Raw genomic sequence first — 17,207 nt, 5'->3', positions numbered from 1 at the left:
AGTCATTTAATAAGTAACTGGTGATACACCATGCTGTGAGCAGTGAATATATTTAGAAAGAATGTGGCTTCTAGCTGGTGGTCCTCTCTACCTACAATGATTCCTTCATGATTATCATTCATTATGGACTTGTTTCCTTAGGAGGGTGAAAGCCTGAATGGCAGTCATGAACTCTGTTGAGTACTTTTACATACTTGTGTAATTATTTGATATTCTGTTGTCTTGTTTGGAAAAGAAACTCTGCAAAGGGGGCAGTAGTTAGCTTGATTATATAGGTTATAGGGAGGGTCCTTTCCTAGTAAAGGTGTAATCTGTGCAAATTTCAGTTGGTTAGATTCCCTGGAATGAGAAACAGACTTGGATAATCACTGATGTAGAAAGCAAGAATAGTTCTCAACCTCCGAGTTTGTCATAACTATTAAAACAAACTATGTATAATAAACTATAAAATGACAGACATTGAAGTAAATAATATGGACAGGCAAACTGATTCAGGTTATTTTAAAGTTTGGCCTGAATCATCAAGTGAACAAGAAAAGAAGACCCCTTCACTGTGCTTCAATTCATTGACAGTTTTATTAATGGAACATACAGTCTGACCAAATCAAGAGTGAAAGAAATGTTTGTAGTGCACTAGACTAGATCAAGTATACAATGTGTAGTGGTTTTTCAAAGTATGCCTTTTTATTTTTCAGTGTCCAAGATGTATGCAGTGTGACACCAAATTCGATTTCATAACTAGAAAGGTAAGGAAAATATTAAATGCTTTGAATGCTCGGTTTAAGCTAGAGCGTGAAGAAAGACTTCAGTGGAATTTCTATAAGGCAAAACAGCCTACTTTAAATATCTGTTCTCAGGAAGATAATTTTCTCCCAGCTTAGTTATATATATGTATAGTACGTTTGTATTCCAGGGTTCTCTTAAAAATGCTAGTAGTTCCTTTTAGCAGTTTATCAAGTTGTTATACTTTTGCACCCATCTTGTTGATCGCCTCACTTGAATTTTCTTTAAAAACAAAAAACGGCTTGTTGTGCAGTGCCAATCAGCCTCACTGGAGTTTTGGTACCCAAACCATTGCAGGTCAAATTTTGCAAACAGATCAAACTTGGCATGCCCCCCAACGTTTTTCCACAGCATTGTTGGTATTCTTAGCCAGTTCTGAATGCAATGTTTTGATGGAGTGTATCAGGACTCGCTCTTCATTAATGGAGTCTCAGCCTTATCTCGCAGTCACTTGTTACCTGCATTTCTGTGAGGCAAGAAGAAATCCTCCTTTTTTCTTCCTTAAAACATTGAGAAATCCAGAATATATGTTGATTGGAAATGAGCAATCCGCTTCCACAGGATTTGTAAGCATAACAAATGGTGTGACTTGCAGCTCCACTGACCTGCATCCAGAGTTCTACTCCAGTTATGGAGCAGGATCCGGCACTCATTAACATCCTATCTTGTCTTCTGGTGCATGATGGATTCCACTGTTGGTTATTCAGGTGCATCCTCTTGGTATCATTTGTTTCCCTGATTGCCATCTTAGTTTCACTGCAGCCCAGTTAGGCAGCAGCATGCAAGGGATCTGATTTCTCCTTCATTGCAGGTCCAGCACTGCACACTGCACCAGGGCATCCCAAGCCAGGCTCTACTCATCCTCATTTTCAGGCCATCAACAGAGTGCCACCACCAACTCTGGTCGATTGTGGGTGGGGTAGTGCGCTGCTGATTGCAGGCAAGGAGATGGTTACAAGAGCCCCTGGCTGAAGCTTCCACCACCAGCAGGCTCCAAATGTCAGCACTTTTGTGGGTGCCAAATTGTGTTTCAGCCTTTGATCTTTCAGCAGCCCAAAAATACCTTAAATTAATCTCCATGCCTAATACTTTCTGATATTTATATTTGTCCTGATTTGATGTAAACATCAACATCTTTGTTTCAGTCAAACTGTATTCAAATTTTCTAAGTTTCCTCGAAAACCTTTGGCTGCTGAGATACTATCACACACATATTAGGAAAGTAAGAGGTCCAAAATGTATTTATACTTCTGCTATTTGTAAGCCTGTTTTTGTTCCTATAATGTTTAGTATCGGACAGTGGTTTTAGGCTGTAAAGCCAGTGTTAAAGAGAAATAACTTAAAAGCTTTCTTCGGTGAGAGTGGTCTTTATTCTGGCATTCTGTTCCATGCAACATCAAGAGAGAGGGCATGCATTTATTGAGGTGTGTCTGTGTAGTCTGTTCAAACATGGTTGAGTCTGGATATGTTCTGTTTTTTCGGTAGTTGGTTATTTGGATCATTCACTTACATAAGATTCTGATTTTAGAAAGAGATTAAATATTGACAGGTGACCATGTCTCAGGTTATAGACCTTGTTTCTCGCATTGGAACATATGCTTGGCTTTTATTGTACCTGATTAAGAAAATCTAGTACACTGACCACAAACCACCTCTGATCAATCCCTGTGGGTAGACTGTTTTCAAAATAATCCTGAGGTGCTGCAGCCCATAGACTGATCTCTGAAGAGAAGTAATGTCCTGCCTACTACAAGTCAATATGTTACTAACTAAGGCTCTGTTGTACACACGCCTAGTTTATGTGGTTACAAAGTTCGGAACGCGGGGACAGGGAGACCTGGTCTGTTATTTCTGGAGAAAAGAGAGCAGTGAGACACCATTGACACGAGGAAATAGGCATGCATTCTGGGACTGGAATGCAAGGCCCTCATGACGAGAAACATGGATGCTCCTGATGTAATGTATCTTCAGGTTCAAATTTATTTATTAACTTTTACTATGTTGTATTATTGAGCATAATACAATTGCGACATTCACCAGGGACAAAACCCAAAGGCAAGGTGCAACATTACATATCCTTAATAAAATAAACGATAAAACTAAGACAATAATACATTCCCAACATAAGTCCCTCCCACCCACCTACGATTCCGGTTTATTATTTCAAGATACTGATCCACATTACAAGATTGCGTCGGAGCTGGAACCTCCCTCCGTCTCCGTCAAACGCAGAAGATATAGATATTTTGGGCATGTAAATTCCCGAAGTTCTTGAGTAAGGATCGCCAAGAAAGGACCCCATAGTTTCTCAAAGGAGGTGCCCTGGCCTGCGAGCGTTGTGGAGATTCTCTCCATACCCAGGATATGCCAGAGGCTATACAACCATCCCCTGTGGGTGGGCAATTGTGTTGTGCGGGGTGCGAAAGTATATTTTGGGTTGCAGCTCCTAAGGCAAGGCCTATTTGTCTGCCCCATGATGTATCTTTATACAAAAGTCTAAGGAAGTAACAGGGGAACCCTACTCACGACGGAACCAGGGTAATGTTTATATATAAGAAAACAATGGTTCCTGTGGATAAATAGAACTAATATTTGAAATACTTATGCACATTTGCAATAAAAAGGACCATCTAATGTCGGAGGGCAAGAAAAACCTTCTACACAGTTTGCTCGGTATAACATATTTTATGAATAAATAAATAAACAATAGGTACACTTCTTACAGTCCAAAGTAGTACTGTTTGTGCATTGTGTCCCCAAGTGAAGAAATGGAACCAATAAGTGAATATACAAAGTGAATTATTATGTACACGGTTTCCATCAGTTGTGAAAAACGACCATTCTTATACAGTATTTTTTACAGCTTCAGTACACAATGATACGGGCTGGGTAGTCTGTTCTTTTTTACTTGTCGATGGCGTTTCTACCCTTCTATCAATGGGGATCTCCTCAGGACTAACGATGTAGGGACATCTGGATGAAGAGAGTGCTGCCTCTGTGACAGTGAAGTGAAAGGTGAAAGTAAAAACTCACGTGAGGACCCAGCCGGGTTCTCAAAGTGAGGTCAGGCCGGCACTTCCGGATGTTAGATGGCCGGTAAGCTCTTCTATAAATTCGCTACAGCGTTCTGCTGATTACAGTGACGGTGCACTATAGGTTATTTTTGTTCTTCTCTGGATAAATCAATTTCTTAGGCAGCAGCGTGTGTCCGCTGCAGTGAGGCCTCCCAAGTAGGCTCTGGGTGCAATTTATACATAAACACGAGGATAGTGATAAACAAACTGGAATGGTGAGCCATGCCCAGAGAGTCATAGACCTTGACATGGTGGGAAGAGGCATTGGACAGGAGCATAGACCCGGAATTAGGAATGCTACCACACGGACGGGAGACACTCACACTGGAGCACAGACATGTACCCTAAGACAGGAGTGCAAATCGATGGAGACACAGACTGGTAGGATGATTCATAGACCGTTAGATCCAACAGTTTGAGGCAGGGATATACGGACACTTTGCAACATGGATACACGCCACCTAGACAGTTAACATTGAGACCACCCTAGTATCAGGTGTCCGCCTTATTCTCAAATGCGTCACTTCACAAATACCCCATAATGGTAGCAGAAGTAAAAGTTTAACCCTCAAATGTGGTTTCCTAATCAAGAATCTGTTCAAGTGCAGTATGTGTAAGTGACTGAGTTTTGGTTGTAACTCAAGTGAAACACCAAAAGGAATGCAGCCTAAATTTTGTTAAAGATCGAAACCATACTTTTGTTCATTCACCTTTATCATTGATCAGTGCCAGATTAACCTGGTCTATAATATTCTACGTAATAAAGCTGAATAGCTGCGTGATCTTGATTCGTAAGCTAGAGATATTTACAGGGCTAGAATCCATGATTAAAAAAAAAAAAAAACCTGCTATCCATGTGTAGATCTCAAAGTACAGAAATGCGTGAACCCTTGGAGTTAATCTTGTTCTGCCAATGATTTTCTAGTAAAAATTCTTTGTTTGTGGTGTTACTTAAATTTCGGTAAAAGATTGACACAGCCTAGCTTAGATTGGTACAAACTGGAACGTGGTTTAATTATAAAGTGTTTTTTGTCCCCTCTCTAAACTTTTAACTATAGCAGATTTGCTACCTCAAAATATACAGCTCCCTTTCCAGAACCTTTAATGATATGGGTACCTTGTTTTTGTCTAGCATCATTGTCGGAGATGTGGGAAGTGTTACTGCGATAAGTGCTGCAGTAAAAAAGTGCCTCTGCCTCGTATGTGCTTTGTGGACCCAGTGCGCCAGTGTGCAGAATGTGCACTGATGTCACAGAAGGAAACGGAGTTTTATGACCGCCAGTTAAAAGTACTCATGAGTGGTATGTATCACTGGTGATATAGCTCGGTGAGTTCTGTACTTTATGCTGAAATCTGTGTGTAATTTGCAGATCACAGGCTTAACTCCTGGGAGGGCCAACTTAGCATCTCGTCCTTCTGAAGGCAGTAAGATGAGTGCCTGTAATTTTGGTAATAGTAACGGCACAAACAAATGACAAAAGTGTGGTAGCAAGTGTTTACAAAAAAGTATATACATTTATATATTAAAAGGTTGCTTTTATTGTTTTAATTATTGTTGAGCCACTGCATAAAAAATGCCCCCCACCCCCAGTTTTTAGGTCTCGCTACTAGACTGCGGATATAATATATGCTTTGCGAGTTGCCAGTAGTCTTCTGGACCACTGCTTACTTGGCCAGACAATATTTTCAAAATTCACAAAGGGGACCCTTTTCCCATTTGTGAATGGATTGCCACCTCCTTTGCATCTTTACTAACAACTCCACTAATTTAGCAAATTGTAGGACTTGCGACCATCGAAATGTGTTGTACATGTGGCCCATAAAGTTTGGGCCTGTTCCTTTCAACAATTTTCTTTCTTAAATCAGCCTCTTTTTTGACTGAAAGCTACTAACTGTTTGAGTCCATCCCTCTGACTCCATTTGAGTGCTTGCGTTGAGCTGCATGAAGGACAATTCTACAGCTATAGCCCTTTAGTCCCTATCTGCTGGCTCTCTCATATATTCCTCACACCAATGTTCATGTGCAAGTGTGTTAATTTAACACCTATTGGCTTTGCAAATGCATGTTTCTCTAGTTGTTCTTCCCTGACGTTTTCTCTCTTACAGTCACTAATCTATTTTATCTCTTTTTAACTGTCCGTGCTGCTTTAATTTCTTATTTGCCGTTTACTTTAACTACCTTCCTACCAGCATCTTGTAGTTTTGGAAACCTAGTTATTTAACTTTTAACATGTCTAACCCAGCCTTTGTGACCTGAATTTGGTCCAATTTTTTTGTGTTCAATATCCTCTTTTGCTGCACCAGCAATGACTTTTCTTTTCCACAACACATTTTATTGTTCGCAATCACAATGGACCTGGCCAACCAATACAAGATACATGTTGACTTTTTTGATATCTATCAAACCATAGAAGAACAACAACAATATAGCATAATGCCCCAACAGGGAGCTGTAGTGTCACATTACTGCTGCATTGCATATCACATATTAGGTCTAGCCACATTTCTCCGTCATACATACCCACACCCATGTCTATCGCATATCCCCACTTCCATTGTCGCGAATATTAATCTATGGAGGCCGCTGGGATAGGTTTCAAAACCAGCCCACGGTATTCCGCCCACCGCTTCCAAATCTTGGGGTGTTTCTGCGGGCATCCTCTCGCTTTAAAGATAAGCAGTTCTATCCCCATGCAAAAATCAAGACCCTTCTTCCACACCCCAACCGGTGGTGGGGACGCGTCTTTCCATGTCCGTGCAATGTCACACTTAGCCAATGTAAGGCCCAGCAGTTGTAAATGATGTTTATAGATATTACCCCCGATGTCATCGGTAATGTAGAGCAAGACCAGGTGAGATGTGTAGGGGATATCCCACCGAGAACATCCGATAAACATGGAATAACCCCACGCATAAACCCAGAGAGGGTGGTGCACTGCCACACCGTATGTATAAGAGTACCATCGGACATTTGGCACCACAAGCAAAGCGGAGATGCAATCCGTCCGGCCCGCCAAAGCTTATACCTGGTGTAGTAAACGCTATGAAGATATTTAAATTGGATATATTGTAAGCGTGCCGCGATGGCTGCAGTTATTGGGGATTTCAGAGCCTCTGCCCAGTCTTCATCATCAAGTGGGCCAATATCTTGCTACCACGCCGGTTGTGTTTTATCTAGGGTAGTGGGGCTGTTTGTTACTAATGTTCTGTAGATCTTGGTAATTTTATGCTCTCCTAGGTCTCCCATAAATACTTTAGCTTCGATGGGGCTGAAGTCTGGCACGGTACTCTGGTGTGTGAGATATGGGGAAAAGGCATGGCGGAACTGGATGTATCTATAAAATTGCGGTCTGTGCATGGTGTACTCTTGTTGTAGTTCTTGAAAGGACCTCCGTGTCTGACCATGAAGGACATCAACTATATTAGAAATACCTATAGCCTCCCAACCGGAGAATGCCGATAACTCAGCCAGGGAAGGGAGGGAGGCCATTGTGCCATAGAGGTGTCTCTCTTGTTAGCCTGCCCCACCATCCCATTTGTTTCAATGATCTCTTCCAAATCTTAAATACTGTGACGGTATCCGGAGGCAGTGTTCTCAGGGTTGAGTTTGTTTAAAGAATCATGTGGAGTGACATATTACCCATCTGCAGGCACTCCAGTGCATAGGCGGGATCCTCTCTGTTCCCATACCACTAATCATTCAGGATAAGAAGATGTGAGGCTGCATAGTATGCCTGAACATCTGGTGTCGCTATGCCACCACAGTAGGTGGATTGGAAGCACGTTTTCAGTTTCACCGAGCTGCATCCCTCTCTCAGAGGAAATGTCGAAGAATGGAATTGAGTTGTCTAAACCAGACTGGTGGAATCGGGTATGGGTGATTTTGAAGCTGGTACAATAAACAAGGCAGTATGACCATCTTAAAGATGGTGGATCTGCCAAATAGGGAGAGCAGTAAATGGGACCAGGAAGGATTCTGTTCCTTGATCTGCGTCCACAGTGGGACAGATTCTTTTCCCAGGATATACGTTGGGAGTACGACAGAAAGACCCCAAGATACGTAAATCCCTCACGCACTGTCGTCACCTTGCGTTCCCATTCGCCCGCATGTCTTCCGCTCGCAGATACCACAGATATGATTTGCGGGTATTCATATAGAGACCAGATGTCTCGCCAAACATTTGCATAATTCGGAGTAGTCTGGGCCGGACCTATCTGATCGCGTCAGGAAGAATAGAACATCGTCCGCATAAAGTGTAATGCGGTCAGAAATCTCTCTGGACCACTCAAAGCCGTGAAACTGTGCTTCAATCCGCACCCAGGCCACGGGGGGCGCCATGGCCAACGCTAAGAGGTATGGAGAGAGGGGCAGCCCTGACGTAGAGTCTGCCACTCGGATGGAGGTGGTAATGTCAGTATATAGGAGTTGAATGTATTTGAGGAGACTAGGGCCGAAATTTAATCTGCTCAGGAGTGCAAATAAATATATCCAACTAAGGGAGTCAAATGCACGGTCTGTCTGCCAACAAGAGTGCCGCAGGCTTTCCGAGGCGATCCACAGAAGCAATGGCATTTTGTACACTTCGGATATTGTCGTGTAGCGCGGCCCGGCATAAAGCCTGCCTGGTTGGGGTGGACTAGACTCGTAATGTGTGGTACTATACCGTTGATAACTTTGGCTAGGAGTTTGCCTTTGATGTTGAGGAGCGAAATTGGGCGATACGAGGCATGTTGTTCAGGGGGTCGACCGGGAAAACGACGATTTCTGCATGGTGCCAGTCCACGGGTTGACTTTTTTTTTGTTTTTGACTTTCTTTTTCTTCTGCACCGAGATACTCCTCTTCCAGTGGCCTCTGCGATTTGGCCCAGCATACAAGCTGGCTTTTATAAAGACTATTGTGTTTGATTTATTTTCATTTCTTAGATTAAACATCTGCATGTGTACTGTTCTGCTTCCCCTGCTAGCTGCCCCTTCCTTTTGACCGTAATGTGCTTTGACTACCTAAATGTCCTGCGCGCCCTTTATTATATATTTGCAGTGGTAACAATTGCCCTCCAGATCTCCCTGTACCGGATTTTATCACTCAACTGCTGATGTGTGCACCAAAAAAACTAGGTTTTATCCTTATCTTTCATGATTCTTTGCTTGTATTAATATTTTTTGCAGACAAAATCTATTTATTTGTTATTTTCATATGTCCTGTTTTGGAGTCCTTTGTGTGTGATGGGTGAAAGTGTGTATGAGAGCATCAAACAAAATTGCTCTCCAAAACATAACGGGTGTAATTCTTTATTGTTAATTCTTTGCCTACACATTCGCATAGGTGCCACATTCTTTGTAACTGCGGAACCATCCGAAGAATCTGAGACCATGGTTTGTAGGCTGTCCAACAACCACAGGTGAGACCGAAAGGGCAACATATACATCCAGATCTTTTTTCCAGTTTTGTTTTTGTGCTCCACACATCCTTTTTAACCTGTGAGTGTTACGCTTTTCCTCAGATATCTGTTTTTGGATGGAGGCAACCATTACGAAATAGAAGTGGCTCGGATTTCAAGTGTTCAGATCCTTACAGAAGGATTTACTCCTGGAGGTAAAGCTTGTAATTTATTTTAATCAATTTTTGAAAGATGTCCTGTTAACATTTAAGCTCAGTGCTAGTGCCCCAGAAGTGTCTTTCTCCACCATCCTTGTAAATTGAGAACTTAAACTTTTGAATGAACTTTTTGGCTCTTTTCTCCTTTCTGAAATATGCCACTGTAAGATTGTTGTGGCAACTGGATACAGTTGCACTGAGTATGCTAATCCATTTTTGCACCGTAGTTTAGGTCATCTTTAGGAAAAAGTTTCTCGATATTAGAATTAAATGTTGGTAATTAAGCAGTTGATCTTGTCATAGTTACCGTTTACTGTTGTGTCCATGTCTTGGAAATGTGTTGCCTTTGTCTCAGTAAAATTATTGATTTAAATATTTAATTAATCCTCCTTTTCATCCCATGCATGCTTTCTTGACGTAGAAAAAGATATTCACACTTACACGAGCCTACTGGAGAGCCAGTACATTACTGAAGGTCAGAAATACCTATGTGAGCTCTGCTTCTCAGTCTTGTGCCTGGACCCTGCGGTCACCTTCACACAATCAGCTCTTAAGCGGCTTGCCTTCTCTTAATATTGTGGATTTAAACTAGTAGGTGTGACATGGGATATCTAGCCACCACTGTCACTGCTTTCCCAACACGCAGCGGACGTATTGGTTGAAAAACAAATCTGCAGTGACTGACCTTTTTGTCTGATTCACAAGTGAAATAATTTAAATTTTATTAGTGACTCAATATATTTCATTAACATACTCCCTTGATCCTAATTTACATTATGTGAAGAGGCATTCAGCATATAGATTACCTGAAAATTCGACCGTTCAAATTTGCAAACAGGAGGTTAATTTCTTTTAGATTGTATTACAGCTGTTAGCAGCAAGCTTCGCAGCTGCTGACAGTCTGGTCATTTGGCAGCTAGCACTCATTTGTAAATCTTTCTACTGTTCCTAAACACGTCAAAAACCTTTTCACTGATGTCTAACGGAAAAATTTGTTCTATTATCAAAACAAATTTACACATTTTTACTATTCCTACCAAACAAGATTTTGCGCGTCCATACATTGTTAAATCCAAGAAATTTATTATTCAGAAGGCAAACCTTTAACTGCTGAAAACTGTGGTTTCTTGCGGCATGTTGATCTGTGTTTGTTTGTCTTTACCTCCTACAAGTCTTCGTGTTATACGGTTGGACATGAAACATTATTTTGTATGAACGGAAGTATGATAAATTTGCGGATGCGCTCGGCACGCTATGTTTTGCCTGAAGCCTTGTTGCAAATACTAAAGCCTAGATCAAAAATATGTGTTTGGGTGCATTCTCTCTCCTGAACCACAGTCAACAATACTCTGGTTCTAGAGCCTACAGCTGAATCTATGCAGCCCTTCCAGTAAATGTAAAGATATGATTAGGGAACGTGCGCTCAATGGTTTTATTTCCTTTTTTGGTGGACATTTGTTGGTGAACTCCTGTTGACAGTGTTTGTGGGTTACATTTCTGTTTTTTTGTGCTTTACAGATATTAACTGCATATTTTTTAATGCATGACTAGTGAAAGTTTCTGAATTCAGATAATATAAAGGGTTTTTTCATTATTAACTGATCTCACTTGTGACAAGACGCCATGAATGATCTCTATATTTCAGTAAAAAACAGATTCTTTAAGGATCGTCAATGCACATAAGAACTAGGGAAATGATTCATGACCTCTGAAAAAGGATCTTGTGCACTACAGATACTGTGACGTGCTTTGAACACATGGCTATAAACCATGATAACAAGTCGACATCACCCTCTACTGTTTCCCCACTGATCTTTCTCAAAAGCATGGACACGAATTTACTCTTGCATTATATCTTCTTGTTTGTTCTGTTAGAAAAGGATATCTCAAATAGCAGTTAGCAGCTGGTGAGTAAACCTGTATTCCTTGAGAAGGGCAAAGTATGTTTCAAAATATGTATGAAACAACTTTGGGAGTAAATTTAAGGCAACAGTACTTTTGCCAGCTCTAAAACTACGTAACTGGTCCAGAGTGTATTGCTGTTCTAGTATGCGTTTTCGCTAGTTTTTTCTCCACGCCACAAACTTTTAAAAAGAAACGTCTTTAACTTTGAGAAGCAAAATGTATTATGTACCAATTACTTCAGTGTACTACTTCGGCACTCCAACTATTACCCTGTGAGTACCTTGCCTCCGATTGGCGGGACCGAAAACTGCTTTCCCAATGTTGAATTCTGAGCTTTGTGTATTGATTGCCATGCATATGTAAGCCTGTTTTCAACCCTTGTCGCTTCCTACTTGGAGGTATGCACTTCTCCTTTTCACGTTTTTACCACTGATAACTGTGGACTGGATTCTTCCTCTCATCCTGCTCTTATTTTGTACCTGTACTGTTTTTGTTGTTATGTGTTTTTTTTTTTTTAAATCTCTCAAGCTATTCTTTCCTCTTGGGCTGCCTGTGCCTCCACACTCTATTTCCAAGCCATTTGTACACACCCAGAAACATATCCTTGCAGCTAGTCTACACACTTATTGTACACCATTTCTGGGGACCTACGGTATGCTTTCATTGCCTCTATCTGGTCCAGCTTCTCAAGAGCGGATTTGCTTGTATGCAAAGAATGGCACTCCACCTATAAGATGTTTGACTTTATTTTTAAGACTGAGTTCTGTCATAAGGACAGGTAGCCACAAACCGAATTCTGTAGAATCTCCCTATCCATAGTTCGTTGGCCACCCACGCGGATGCCACGCTCAGTGGCTTATAGCAATGTGCTACTAACCCTTAGGCAGGTGAAGGCATTGAGTTGACCAACCTATTTTCACCTGATATAGGATTACGTGTGCTGGGGCTGGATCTGGTTGGCAAGACCCAGGAAGGAGCTCATCTCATCCAAAAGTAGAAGGCCTTTCTGGTACTACATGTTCCACTGCTTCTCAGAGGTCATTCTACATGGGTTCTATCCCCCTGTATAAGTTTATGGAGGCTCTCCAACTGTTGCATCATAGAAACAACTTGCATCCACTCGTAGTGCTCTGGAACCTTATTGGGGAATAGAGGCAGTCTCCTTTTTTGGTTTCCTGATACTTGAAATCCAGAATACTGAATCTGGGGATTATATCAACGAGTGAAACTAGTCGAGTATTTTCCTGATCAGTCTGGTCATGTTCCTTTCCAGTAGTCGAGGCTTGTTTTTGTTGGGTGTGCCCAGCTTTAAGGAATGTTCAAACTAGATTGTGGCCCGGGGTTTCATTCTCTTAGGCCCACCCAACTTTCACCCTGAGTAGAAAATCATCACCTGCCTTCCACTCCTCCAGAGTCCTTGTAGCCATAAGTGATAACATTGTTTTGAGTACACATGTTCTTGCAAATGCCATTTTATTTAGTTAGTATCAGGTAGGTGAGGAGGTGGAAGTCAATGGGGAGGGGAGTTGGCCTATCGGCTAGGGCGCTCGACCTCGGACCTGGGGGACTTGGTTCGAGTCTCGGTAATGACGCTGAACATCCTGTGATTCTGGGCAAATCCCGTAATCTCCCCGTGCCTAACAAAGAATGAATGGGTGTCCTAATGTAACGTAACTGGTGCTATGCAAAGTGCTCTGATACCTGATTGGATTCGGGTCAAGTTCGCGCTATATAAAACTCTGCAATCCACAAGATAGGAGGTTGAACAAATTGCTCTTTGCATTTAATGACCATGCTGACCATTAGCTTTATTACTGAGTAATGACACCGGGTATTACTAAACTGCCCAATGGTATATGCATTCTGAATACTGTATTGCAACACAAATAGCACACACTGGTGAGAAGGTCATATTACTTTGCAGTGCTTATTGCTCAGCAGTTTCTTGTTTCAGTGTGTTAACATGTTGCAATGTTGAAAATGGCATTCGTTCTCATCGCTCTGCTTGGAGCACATGTATGTCTCTTTACATGTTACTGCATTTACTAATCTGTTTTCTGCAGCAGGCCTGCCAACTCCCAAAGTGCCACTGTGTCTCACAATCACCCGGTGAAGAGCTGATAACACACGGTGAGCTTGAATCCCCTGCTCATAGTGATGTTCCAGCTCGTGCCTGAAGGCTCTGCACATACACGATCCACTAAGGCTTCCAAAGCAGCCTCCGGGGTCACAAGGACATACAAATCTGCTTCAGAAGACGTTGTTTTAGGTTTGGGGGCTGCGAGCAGTGGATGCTAAACTTGTGTTTGACATAAAGTCCTACCCTTCCATGGCACCATGGTTTTTTCCTCCCCACCTCCTATTTCACACGACCTGATCATCTCTCACACTATGAAATGTTATTAAAGGTTGGCACGTCTGCTGCAGATAAATAGAACAACCCGTGCTAGCCGGGGAGGGGTCTGGATGCACATGGAGCATATATCTGTGCCTTTCTGTTTGCTTAGATGCTGTCATTGATTTGGAGGGACGTTTTCACAGCTGCTTTTGATGCTGTATATGGTCAATGATGACGCCCTTAGCTTCTACAGTTGCTGCCTGCACCTTACCTCTTATCTTAGTGAAGTTGGGTGTGCTTTGCCTGTTACGTCTGTCTCAAGGAAGCTTCACCACTGCTGGCATGATGGTCCTGTTGTGTATTTAATATAGATGTTTACTGCTGCTGCCGGCGCCGTACAGGTTGTATGTAATAGATGCTCACAGACCCGCTGTTGTCTGTCAACTCTGTTCGAAGGACGATTATTCTGGTAGACTTTATAAGTGTGGATGTAGCGGTTAACTAAAAAGAAAACTGCCCTTTATCTTGGTATGCCTCTTTCTAAGGTGGCGGCATCAAACCTACCCTTTATGAATAGCTTTTCTGTCTGAAATGTGACGTAGTTAATTTTCTGTAACCGGTCATATGGTGGTTCTGTCTGATACGTCAGCCTAAAGATACTTGTGACTCACTGGATTGTTCTACTGTCGGAGACTCGGGTCTGTGCCAGCCTGAATCTAGAGATTTTTTTCAGCAGTTCCCTTATGTAGGGACGTGGGTTTCTGTTGCAGTACCCCCCCCCCCCCACACCTTTTGCCAGACTACTGATGCACTTTTTCTTGGTGTGTCCTGGGTCCCTGCCAATCAGGTTCCCAGGGCCTGTGTTCTTTACCCAAAACGAACCCAATTGGCATCTCTGGCATCAGGTCAGCTCCTGGTAATTGGTACCACAGGTACCCAGGGCACTGTTAACAGGAAATACCTCTAAGGGCTGCAGCACTTATTGTGCTACCCTTAGAGGCCCTGTACCTTTACACACACACACACTGCCTTTGCAGGCTGCGTGTGTTGGTGCAGAACAAAGTAAAGGGTCGACATGGCACACATCCCTGTGTGCCATGCCTTCAACCCACTGCCCTGGCATAGATCAGTCACCCCTCTAGCTGGATGCCCTATGCCAGCTGTGAGGGTACAGGGGGCTGAGCCCTGTACCCCTACAGTGTCTAAGTCCAATTTTAGACATTGTAAGTGCAGTGCTGCCATTAAGAGTATATGGTGCTGGGAGCTTGCCATTACGAACTCCACAGCACCATAATGGCTACACTGAAAACTGAGATGTGTGGTATCAAACTTTTCTCTTTTTATTTTTATTTTTTAAACTTTTATTTAACGTTTTACACATTACAGCCATTTCACGATACAGCATGAGTATATAGAGTAACGTATACATCTAGCAAGTAAACACAGATCCCAACACCATCTGACCACATATTTCCGTCAGGGAGCTTCGCACTTGTCCAGGTCTGTACATGATACATATCCCACCATGTCCCATGGGCCCCCTTCATTGGGATGGCTTAGTATTATTGTACAGCATAACAAAGCCATATATCTTGTAGACTTCACACTCTATCCCTGCTGCCCTGAGATACAGATCTGGTCCTCTTCTCGTTATGTACCCATGCCAAAAGCTACCTTCAGCTGCGGCAAGGACCCCCCCAAGAGGAGTCTGCACAGCATGAGAGCGGAGTTAAGCACCGTCCGGGTTGTACAGTTTGCGTATCAACAAGAGCCGCAGAGGAAGCGAACCCCCCCCCCTCTAGACTCCTGCCTCCTGCTCCAAAGAGGATGAGACCGCCGCCTCCGCGGTGGTCAATAAGAGATAGTTCTGAAGGGGTCCCCAAATGTCCTTCAGTCTGGACATTGACGGAAGGGTCTCGGCGTACGTAGCCAGCTGCCCCTGGCAATAGGTCAGGTCATCAATCCACTCTTTGTATTTAGGAGCCCTTCCCCTACCCCACCTACAAGCCACCCTGCGCCTGGCCAAGAGCAAAACCATACCAGTGAATCTGCGATGTGCCTGAGGAAGGTGTGCAGTGTAACCTAAATGTGCCAATACGGGGTCCCTCTCCACTGATGCACCCACCATCTTCCCGAGAGCCTGGAAAACCTGTGTCCAGAAGTCCTGTATCCTCAGGCATTCCCATGCTAAGTGGAGAAAACCTGCTCCTGGACGGTGGCACCTCTCACACCGATCATTATCCGCCAGTGCAAAACGAAACTTTTTAGCAGGCGTGTAGTAAAGGCGCTGTAAGAACTTGTAGTGAATGACCCTCAGTCTGCTACTAGCAGATACCCTTGCAGTTTGGAGGCAGCAGTATTCCCATTGCTCTTCAGTCACTTCCCTTCCCAACTCCTCACTCCAGTGGGTCCGCGCCGTACATTGAGGTCCCGAAGAATGTGTGCGTATATTATGATAGTCGGGAAACTAGGTGTTTGCCATCTGCCGATCCCAGCATCTGGTGCAATGGCACGAAGACCTTGGGCTCCTGCGGGAACCCTGGAAGGATAGAATGAAGGCCCTGCCGCAGCCGGATATATAGAAATGTATCTAAGGCCGAAGGAGAGGCCTCACCAAATATTTGTGCAAGCGAACCAAACTTACCACTCCGAAAGAGGTCTCCCCAGGTGGCAATATGCACCCGTGCGCACAGTTGATGAAAGACCCGTTCCTGCAGCAGCGGCATACAGGGATGATAGGAGAGTGGAAGCTTCGGGGAGTACAGCAATGAGGAGCCACAGAGTCCGACTAAATCATGCCACGCGCACACTGTGCACGTTACATTGGTGGGAGGAATATCTTGGGTACGCTCAGGGGCCAGTATCATTCCATCTAATGGGAGGGGGTCCACCAGCCAATGTTCTGCGGCCACCTGTGGCATGTACGGGGGGGGGATGAATCCAATAATACGCATAGTGTGCTTGCGCACTAAGATAATATATTTAAAAATCTGGAATTTCGAACTCTCCGCGAGCATAAGGTTGGGTTAGTATGGACCATTTGAGCCTAGGCTGTTTGCCACCCCAGACCAGCCTAATAAGTTCCGATCTGAGGGTCTTAAAAAAATATCTCCCTGGGTGATAAGGTATGTTCAAAAACAAATACAGAAATTGCGGAAGCGCCATAATCTTTAATAAAGATTATGGCGCTTCCGCAATTTCTGTATCAGTGTCTCGAAGTACAATGTTATCCTATGGCGGATAGGGGGGCCTCCAGTTGGTGGTTGCTGGCAAGCAGGCCACACGGCTGTGGGAGCAAAGCTCCTAGAGTTTAGGTCAGGGCAAATAGGGAACCAAATTAGGACCAAAGGTGCACCCTCAGCGGCACTAGGGCGGCCGGGTGCAGGGTGCTGTTTTGAGGTCAGGTGCCCTGTTTTCAATTGAGAACCTCTGGTTTGCAAAAGCACTGCAGGCAGGGAGACGAAGGACTTCTGGGTGCGACCACCACTTCAAGAGGTAAGTTGGGAAGTT

The 17,207-nt window shown here is 43.4% G+C and overlaps 1 protein-coding gene across 2 annotated transcripts in view; it reads left to right on the top strand.

Annotated features, from left to right (window-relative positions):
• The window catches only part of ZFYVE21 (zinc finger FYVE-type containing 21), a 215,742-nt gene that overhangs the window by 68,772 nt on the left and 129,763 nt on the right, over window positions 1-17,207 (top strand). The window contains exons 2-6 of one of the 2 annotated variants that reach the window (XM_085626284.1): window positions 696-746; window positions 4,990-5,158; window positions 9,182-9,257; window positions 9,360-9,451; window positions 9,876-9,929. In XM_085626284.1, coding sequence (XP_085482410.1) covers window positions 696-746; window positions 4,990-5,158; window positions 9,182-9,257; window positions 9,360-9,451; window positions 9,876-9,929 — 442 coding nt within the window. The remainder of the gene's footprint in view (window positions 1-695; window positions 747-4,989; window positions 5,159-9,181; window positions 9,258-9,359; window positions 9,452-9,875; window positions 9,930-17,207) is intronic. The other variant, XM_085626285.1, reaches the window with a different exon arrangement.

This window comes from Triturus cristatus, chromosome 9, assembly GCF_964204655.1.
Source record: "Triturus cristatus chromosome 9, aTriCri1.1, whole genome shotgun sequence".
Taxonomy (NCBI): domain Eukaryota; kingdom Metazoa; phylum Chordata; class Amphibia; order Caudata; family Salamandridae; genus Triturus; species Triturus cristatus.
The sequence above is the reverse complement of the archived record's forward strand: the minus strand, read 5'-3'. Positions and strand labels throughout refer to the sequence as shown.